Source organism: Gavialis gangeticus, unplaced genomic scaffold (genome assembly GCF_001723915.1).
Source record: "Gavialis gangeticus isolate Ggan-Ray unplaced genomic scaffold, GavGan_comp1, whole genome shotgun sequence".
Taxonomy (NCBI): Eukaryota; Metazoa; Chordata; order Crocodylia; family Gavialidae; genus Gavialis; species Gavialis gangeticus.
Genome location: NW_017729022.1, coordinates 70,862,346 through 70,872,155, shown reverse-complemented (window position 1 = coordinate 70,872,155; position 9,810 = coordinate 70,862,346). Strand labels below are relative to the sequence as shown.

Here is a 9,810-nt window from a genome sequence, read left to right as displayed (position 1 = left end):
AAAAAAAAAAAAAAAAATCAGGAGGAGGTATGTTGGCCTTCAAGGCCCCACTTTATATTTAGCACAAGCAAAAGACATGGTTACAAGAAGTAAATGATTTAGGCACCTGGCTGACATTCACTTAATGTCACAATGGGATCCATTCCCTGATCCCAACAACTGGACCTCATGCCATATCAACACATGCCTGGCAGGCGGTGCAATTGTTGGGACTGGGGATCAGATTCCATTGCACCATAGCTATTTGCCAGTGCAGGGGGAGACCAGGATTATGATCCCAAGCTTCCCTTGCACCAGCAAGTTGAAAGAGGAGTGCCTGCTGGTCCAGCCAAAGCCAACCATCAGCTGATTGTAAGCTCTGACACCCAGGACTGCACTGGGGACTTAAACCAGCTCTTGTGCAGCAGTCTGGGGCTGGATTTGGTTTGAGTCCCTGGTGCAGTGAGCTGACAGTTAGCTGATCACTGGCCCCAGCTGAGACAGCCCAAGGTCTGGTTCAAGGCCCACAATCAGCTGATTGTCAAAACCCTGGGTCCAGCAGCTCTGGACTTTAAATTAGGGTTGGCAAGCTGGTCAAATATTGTCAATTGACTGCAAATTTTTTGACTGGCCAAAGATTATAGCAATTTTACAAAAACCAAAAAAAACCCCTACCTTTTTTTGTAGTTTTCTTGACAGAAGTATGTAGGTTTGTTTTTTTATTGTTTTTGACACATTTCTTAATAGAAAATTTGTGCTTTTTCTGTGAATTATTTGGACCTATTGGCAACTTTTTACAATATTTGACGGGTCATTTGACTGAACTTTATTTGACTGGTCAAATACTCAACCCTACTTTAAACCCTTCTAGGAGCTTCTGATCCTCCACACCCTGGCAGCCTGGCCAGAGCTGCTGGGTGCGGTGCTTAAACTCCCTGTATGCTGGGAACCAGTGTGGGGCATGGGCAGCTAGGTTTGGAACCTGCAGCTAGGGAGCAGAGGGCTCCCAGATTCCCAGCTGCCACTCCCACAGGTACCCTGGGAACTTTAAAAAAGCTGGGGTTCCCAGCTGCATTTCTGTTTTTTAAAAGTCCAGGCCATAGTAAGCCTGACATCAAGAAGATGCTCTTTGATGTCAGACTCATGGCACACCCCACCCCCCAGCCTGCCTCCAGGGCTCAGACAGGGATGTCAGGTCCAGAACCTGGTGCTGCCTCCAGCCCAGTCCCAGTGATCAGGTAGGGGACTGCTAAATCCTGGACCCTGGCAATGTCCCAAGCTGGACCCCTATGCTCAGCTGAGCTTCAGGACCCATCATGGTCAGCCCCAATATGCCACACATTCCGTGATACAAGCGAGCAACCATTATACATTAAACATTTTATGTGGAATATCTTTGTGGCACATTTGCCATATTAACATGCCATAAATTGGCTTTAATGGATGGTCAGCTTACTGTTAAATGTACAATTAATACCTTGATTGTAACTTGTGTCAGGGCCCGTAGGGCACAGGCCAACAAAAAATCACAATTGTAGTTCCCCCAGCTATGGGCTTAAATGAGACTCCCTAGATACATTGAACTTGTGACCCTTTACAAGGGGAAATTTCACTCTAGAAAATCTCAGCGCAGTGTTTGCAGTTGAGAAACTGATCAAAATACCAGGGAATGTGACACGAAGTCTTTCATGCTAAGTCACCAGATCTCAATCTAACCCAGTTTGGTACTGACTAGTGCTGAACTAAAATATATGGTTATGAATTCAGACAGCCTGATAAAAATGTAGCAGCTTGCCAACTGTTGCTCCACAGTATGAAAGCTTATAACTGTATATAAACTGTGGCACTAATATAAAACTTTCACATTTAGGAAAAAAAGGGTCAAGGAGGACTTCATAGATTTCATAGACATTAGAGGCTGGAAGGAACCTCACAAGATCATTGAGTCCAGTCTCCCCTGCCATAGACAGGAGGCCTGCTGCAGTCAAATGATCCTAGCAAGATATGCATCCAAATGCCTTTTGAATGAGTCCAGAGTAGGTACTTGCACCACCTCCGGGGGAGTCTGACCCTGAACACTTGGACTGTAAAGAATTTTTCCGTATGTCCAGTCTAAATCGGCCTTCCAGAAGTTTGAGGTCATTACACCTAGTTATCCCTTGTGGATCCCTGGTGAACAACTGTTCTCCCAGATCCTGGTGCACCCCCCTTATATACTTATAGGCTGTCACCAAGTCCTCCCTGAGCCTTCTGTTTTCCAGGCTGAAGAGTCCCAGGTCCCTCAGTCTCTTCTTGTAAGGCTTGCTCTCTTGGCCTTTTATCATGTGGGTGGCTCTCCTTTGGACTCTCTCAAGCTTATCCACATCCATCCTGAAGTGGGGGGCCCCAAACTGGATGCAGTACTCCAGCTATGGCCTCACCAAGGCCAAGTAGAACAGACTTCTGGCTCTATATTCTTGAAGTGTGCATATTTCACTTGCTTATAAGAATCCAAAACCCTTTACAAATAGACATCAAAGAGTTAAATCTTGTCATTATTGGGGTTTAGGGCCTTTGCTACTAACTTCAGTTTGGCCAGAGTTTCTTCCACAAAATCAGAAATGCTTATAAATCAAAGCCCACATCCTCACTTTCCTTTGTAACAAAGGATATTCTAGTCTAGTGACAGGTACAAACAGAAGATAAAACTTCTTTAAACATCAAAACACAAAGAACCCCTAACAGTAAGGTTTCTTTAAAAGGTACTAGTTCCATAACTTGCTGCAGGGCACAAACAAGGGAAGAGTTACTCATGGTGAAGTAATATACTGTGTCCCAGGTTTCAATACAAAGAGAAAAGCAGGTGGAACCTATGCTATAAAAAGTAACAGAAAATGTCAGGTCGATCAGGAAACATGAACCAGGGCTGTGTAAGCAGGTGACTTTAAGGAAAGGCTCAAACCCCAGGTTTGGCAATGTTGACAATCAAAAGCCAATCCTACGCTTCTCTCCAGATACAGCTGCTCACCGAGTCTCTAGTTTGTGACTGCTCAACCTCTGCATACAGTCTAGGATCTCGCTCACAAAACATCCCTGCTGTCAAGCTGGTCTACACTCTTTGTATCCCCACTGGCTAAAGGGCCCTTGACCAAGTTGGATGCAGCTCGCAGCTGTTCAGCCTGGATCTCCAAAATAGGCTATTAACCCATTGTTGCTGTGGTCCAATGTGAAATTCATTTTCTCCATCACAATGAGGGTCTATATTTATTTTCTTGTATGCATTAAGTTGACACTTGTTAATGAAAATGCATTCTTGCTAATTTGTACTGTAATAGATGACCTAGGACATGCTTCTCTAGGGAAATATTTTCCTTTCCTAATTATTCTGTTAACAATCAATCTGCCTTCCTTTTACAGCTTGTGAATGCACAGCCTATGGACAATGTGATGAGGGATATTCTGGATCAGGACGATGTTTCTGTGAGACTGGATGGACCGGCCAGTTCTGTGATACCAAACTAGGTCTGTCTTATCAATGGAATCTGTTGCATAAGACAACAGATTACAGCATTTCCAGCAAGTTTAACCTAACTGGGGTTTTCACAGAGAAAAGGCAGTTTAGAAGAATAGGTTACTGACATCAGGAATCCTGGCCTGTGCAGGATAAATGCTGAGAGAATGTATTGCTTTGGGTGTCAGCAAGACAGGAACTTATAAAATGTATTCTGCCAAACTATACCAATCACTGTACTGTACCTGAAAAAGATCTACTTTTCCTCTAAAGCTGGAACTTTGTGAACCAGTTTGATGAATGACCATCCAGTGCATAAGATAAACTAAAATTAACAGTTAATACACTATCATAGAAGTGTCTGATGGGAGCTCAACTCCATTTAAATTAGTATTGATTTAGAAGACCACACATGGAGGGAAATCTTGGTCTATGCTGGTACTAACTCATTTACTTCAGTAGTTTCTAATTCTTTCAGTCAGCTGTATTCTGTTCACTGAAGTTGGACTTCGGAGGACTGAACTCCTAAGAAACTGAAGCAGAGTTGGAGTGTTGCTGTAGTCATGACAGTTAGTCCAGGAAATCTGCCAGAAGCAAGGGGTTTTTTTTGTTGACATCTTTTATGAAGGAATTGAAGGGGTTTCAAACCTGACCTTGCTAATACTGAATTATAATCCCTTTGAAGTCAGTAATAGAATGTCCATCAGTAAAGTCTACCTATCTGAGTTAGGATTTGTAGCTTTTTTAGATAACACTCCCACAACTATTCCAAACTATGATTTTCACTTGATGTTTGGGTGTATAGGATCCATTAGGTGCTGACCTCAAACTGCTCCCAATACCAGACTTAACTACCAGGAGGATCTCTGCTTCCTTGTGTTTGGAAACTTAGGCAACTAAATGGGAAGCTGACAGCAGCAGTGCTGGGGATTTTCATTAATATCAATACCAGCCAACAAAAGCCTGGCTGGACAGTGGCTGGGTTTCACTAAGCCAGTCCATCTCCCTGCTCTAAAGCAGGAGTGATCTTTAAAGAAGTATTTTTATCAGCTCCATGCAGGGACTGCTCGTGTGACTCTGTAACCACCTGTGGCAAATTATTGCATTGTCTACGTGAGGAAACAGCACAGTGTAATGTACCAACCACAGGGCTGAAAGTTCATAGTAGAATTCTGACCCCGTATCTCACACTGAATTGCTATGTATCCCCTCCACCCCCACCCCTGCCCCAGAGTGGCTTCATCACTGTCTTTCTGTGTTAGCCGCCAAATAGGGATGATAATTACCTATCTAATTTACAGAGATGTTAGGAAGTTTTAAATAGTGATTCTCTATGACATCGTTATGGGATGTCTTGAAAGCATTAAGTGCTAGCTAGGTGTGTGCAAAATGCTGTGATACTAAATGAACGTACAGTTAAAAAATCATGCCTAAAGTCTAATTTAAAAACCATCCCCCTCTATAATATCAGGCTGTTATTGTAAGTATAGTTCAGCAAAGTGAAGTACTTGCATCAGATTAGTATCAAGGTCTAGTGTGGTTGATGGTGCATGGAATTAGAGACTTATTCCATTCCTGGCTCTGACATTTTCTTGCTGGGTGACCTTGAACAAGTCACTTCACCCTTCTGCTTCCCTGTATAAAATGGGCATCATGGTACTTCCCCATATTGCAAAAGGCCTTTAGGATCTATGATGGAAAGTAACTGCATGGGCATGTCTACACATTGCCCTATGGCGACATAGTGACACACTATGGCAACATAGCCATTATGTGGGTCTACACATGATTGGCAGCTACATCGCTGTAGCAGCGTGCTCCCCCATTGTAGTATGCTGCTACGGTGACGTAGTGGCAAAACCTAACCATGCCCCACACACACAGCTCAGTATGGACAGTTACTGCACCATGAGTTAGTGCTCTCTATTGGAAGTATCAAAGCACGGCGCCACAGCAACGCTGCCATATGGCGATGTGTAGACACGCCCCATGAGCGCTAGGCGGTATTATGCTGGGTAAAGTGAATCTTTTCTTGGGTTCATAAATTAACATGAAATGTATACAAGTTTTCCTTTCATGATGACATAGGAGTATGTTTTAACTACAGTGCATCATTTTCATCACAGCTCTTTTATATTCTTCCCAGTTTTGCCACCCACGTGTTCACCTAGTTGTTCCAGTAATGCTGTCTGTCAAGAAAACAATCTATGTCAGTGTAAGCCATTTTATGAAGGAGATGGAATCACATGTACAGGTGAATTCTCTTATATCTGTTAATGTACAACTATTAACCAGGAGGAAATGCGTGCAAAGAGGGCCCTGAACCAAAATCTACCTTCAGAATACAGAGACAGACAGACAGACAGACAGACTTTGACTTTTAAGAGACATTTATTCCGGGGAGGGTGACAAATGTGGGGCAGTAGATATCATGTACAGGTTGGTCTGAGGATCTGGGCCTCAAGGACAAGGCCTGGGCTCATGGGCTGCAAGGCCTGCCCTCACACTCTAGACAATAAAACAAAAACACAAAGAACAAAAGAAGTATTGACATATATACAAAAGAAAGAAGGAAAGAAAGAATGTTTATATATTTTTCTTCAAAAAGTATGAAGTGATGGTAATGGGACTTCCCAGGTATAAGTTAGGCAACATTATAGGCAACTGTATTTGGGTATGCAAGGACCTCAGCATTTTCCAGATCAATAATTAGTTTGCAACAGTCTTAACTTGATGACTTTAGACAAGAGATTAGTGGCTGTATTACTTGAGAAAACGTGTTGTTACTGGCTAGATCAGGGCTGTCCAACTTTAAAGCAGCCAGAAGCCACATGCCCCAGGTCTGCACACCATAGGGGCAGCATTAACAGGGGTTACAGGCCACCCTACACTGCAAACCCCACATATGCAAGAATGTGTAAGCATTTCCCCCTCCCTGCCCCTGCTGTATCATGTGTGCGAGCAGACCCTCCATCCCCTTACACCATGCACATGGCTGCTCTCTTAGCCCCACTTCACTACATACATGCGTAAGCATTCCCCCAGAGATGAAGTGCCACGCTTACAATACCTTCAACTTCCTGTGGGTTCCCCAGTGCCACCACACCACACAGGTGCTCCTGATTGCCAGCACTGCAGGCCAAACTGCACCGTGTTGTCCTGCCCCCTGGGGCAGAGCCATGCAACAGAAGCCAGGGTAGCCCTGAGACCCTTGCTGCTGCTGCTGCAGCCATAGCAATAAGGGTAATGGAAGCCTGGTAGGAGCCTGAGTGGGGTACACCTTAACCCTTGTGTGGTGCCAGTAGGACACCCCTGGGGGCTAGATCTTCTCCTCCACAGGCCCATAGATTGAAAGAGGATATGGCACCAGTGGCTCACTCTCTATAGAACCTACAGAGGGTCCCCTGGAAGGAAAGTATGGTCAGACACTGGAAGCAGTGGGTAGGATGGAGATAAGACCAGAGAGAATACATATTATTACCTTCACCTCCAAGCAGACGTTAGCCAGAAAATGTAGTCTCCAAGGTCACTAGGAACCTCCATGGCCATGGAGTCTGTCATACAGTTAAGAAGCATTGAGGACATCAGCACCAGTGCATATCCCAGCCTCTGAGGAAGCCTTGGGGAGAGTTTCTTCCATGGAATAAGATTGAGGGTGGGGAGACTTGCCCCACTGCATTCTGCAATTATGCAGAAAAATATCTAATCCTCATGAAGTTTTCTTTACAAAAAGGTGCTTTCCTGCAGTTTTCCATGCATGCAGCACTGCTCTCGCGCACTTCTGATATTAGGATTTTAAGCTAGGGATGTGCCCCGAGGCTGATCCCTAACAAATGTAGAGGTGGCCCAAGCACCTTACAATCCAGTCTGTCAAAAAACATTCCAAACATTTCATAGAACAGTGAAGATCTAGAAACAGCATTTCTCTGGGGAAGAGATGTGCTCTTGGAAAGTTCTCCAACTTCTGTGTTTTCTTATTGCTTTGCAGCTGTGAATCTTTGTAAACAAAACAACGGCGGGTGTCACAAGAATGGAAAATGCACACAGATTGGTGTGAAAGTCTTTTGCAGCTGTCAAAAAGGATACAAAGGAGATGGCTACATGTGCCTGCCTATAAACCCTTGTGCTGATGGGTACAATGGTGGTTGCCATGAACATGCCATTTGTACAATGACAGGACCTGTAAGTTTAATTGGAAGTCCTCACTTTAAGCCTAAGCTAATCCTTTTGGGGAACAAAAGGAGTCTTTCCATTGACTTCAGCAGGAGCTGGATCCAACCCCATACCTCTCCAATAACTCTCATTTTCAGATACATCACTCATTTCCATCCCAACCTACTTTCCACATAATTTTAGGTTCTGTGAGATTAATACAAATTATATATATATTATTAACAAAAATGCACAATCAGGGAACTGAGGTGAGTTCTTTACCAGAAAGCAAGGTCAAATTAATCTGAAACCCAGCCATGGGTCACAAGGGCTGCTACAGTGGCCACTGTGGCAACAGGAGCAACAGGGGTTCAGTGGCAATGAAGGGTCTGCAACAAGAGATGTGGCAGTGGCAGTAGGTTGGGGTGAGCGAGTCCAGGAGCAATGGCCAGGCTCACTGCTGATGGCCATACCCAACGAAGGCAAAGGGCCCCCGATTCTGTGGAGGGCCACCCTCCCCCCAGTAGCCTAGCAAACCAGTTAAAAAGGCTGTGCAGACCAGATCTGGCCCATGGGCTGCATGTTTAACATTCATGCCCTAAAGGAATGAATCCCACAGCACGAGTATCCTCCATGTATATTTTCAGGGTCCTTCATTTTTGAGTATTTCCATCCTACATGTGACCCCTTGGCTTATTGAGAAATATGAGTGTCCTGGAAGAGATTGCAAATCTTCCAAGAGTGGTTTCATTTCCCAGTTTGTTTCAATCAGTAGTTTAGTAAATTCCTTTTATGGTTCTGTATGTAATCCTCTAATTTAATTGTAAGCGATTATCATGCCTCTTTATTAAATCACATGCAAGTGTTCAAAGCACACTCTTAATTCATGCTTGTATTCTTAATATAGCCAACCAGCAAGTATATGGTTAAGTGGTCTGCTTAATAAAGATGAACGTATTTGTGCACTAAAGCAGTTTCTTGAATGATAATTTGTAGTAGTTTTTACTCAGTATTGTGTTGCCATTTCTGCATTTGTAAAATATTCTCTTTGGATTTTTTGTTCTCTCTTCTATTAGGATAAACGGAAATGTGAATGTAAAAATAACTATGTTGGTGATGGGCTGGACTGTACTGTGATGCAACTACCAGTTGATCGTTGTTTGCAAGATAATGGGCAGTGCCATGCCAATGCCATCTGCGGTGATCTTCACTTCCAGGGTTAGTATTAATATCCCAGGCATAGAGCCATCAAGGTGAACCCCTCCTTCCTTTTGGTGTCTCATTAAGGGCACTAGTTTCTGTATGGCTACCCTTGCCTATTTAGCAAGTCACTTTTGAATAACAGAATGTAATCAAGTGATTACACATGTACTTATATGCTTAGAGAAGGTGGAAGCAACAGGTGGAAGGAACTGTTACATACTAGCTATATTTCAAGAAAGTGCCTTCAGGATTGTTCACACTGTGAAAGAAGAGTTTCAGTTTATACCGAGATAGAGTATGGACAAACTATCAAATTCAGGGAGGTAATAGGAGGTGAAGACTTACTCTAAAGCAGCTGATATGTAGTGACTGTTCCTGTATTAGCAATTACCCCACAGTATGTGAAAGGTAAACTGGGGCAATTTAACTCAGAATTGTTCCAGCTTAGCTTTCACTTGCCCTGGAGTAAGATTTTTTTTCCTTTACTTGCAGATGCCACCGTTGGAGTTTTCCATTTCCAGTCTCCTCAAGGGCAGTACAAACTGACTTATGAAAAAGCAAAAGAGGCCTGTGCCAATGAATCAGCAACAATAGCTACATATAACCAGCTGTCATATGCTCAGAAGGTGACACAGTGCTGAACTAGCAGTGGACACAATGTATATTATATTTAATAGCTACTGAGGGATGAAAAGGATCAGTGAGACTTAACTATTTGAAAGTTGAATGTCCCAGAGGACATACACTGAACACCATGGGTGCTGACAGATGTACAGGCCCCCACTCTAACTCATGGTACTTTGCATAAAGTGCCATGAGTTAGAGCACCCCCCCGGCCTGCAGATGTTCACCTGTTGGGGCCGGAGGGGGTTCAAGCTCCACTTTGGAGCTGATTGAACCCAAGGAGCCTGCCTACAGCCTCTCTCCCCTGTCCCCCACCCATTCCCAGCTCCAGTGCTATCTGCAGGAACAGAGGGGAAGGGGGG

At 43.9% G+C, this 9,810-nt stretch overlaps 1 protein-coding gene and 1 long non-coding RNA gene across 3 annotated transcripts in view; one reads left to right on the top strand and one right to left on the bottom strand.

Annotated features, from left to right (window-relative positions):
- The window catches only part of LOC109296121, a 637,130-nt gene that overhangs the window by 203,760 nt on the left and 423,560 nt on the right, over positions 1 to 9,810 (bottom strand). The window lies entirely within an intron of this gene.
- STAB2 (stabilin 2) overlaps positions 1 to 9,810 on the top strand; it is a 166,554-nt gene that overhangs the window by 139,956 nt on the left and 16,788 nt on the right. For both annotated transcript variants that reach the window (XM_019515340.1, XM_019515339.1), the window contains 5 exons: positions 3,376 to 3,480; positions 5,616 to 5,723; positions 7,458 to 7,651; positions 8,698 to 8,839; positions 9,317 to 9,450. In XM_019515340.1, coding sequence (XP_019370885.1) covers positions 3,376 to 3,480; positions 5,616 to 5,723; positions 7,458 to 7,651; positions 8,698 to 8,839; positions 9,317 to 9,450 — 683 coding nt within the window. The remainder of the gene's footprint in view (positions 1 to 3,375; positions 3,481 to 5,615; positions 5,724 to 7,457; positions 7,652 to 8,697; positions 8,840 to 9,316; positions 9,451 to 9,810) is intronic.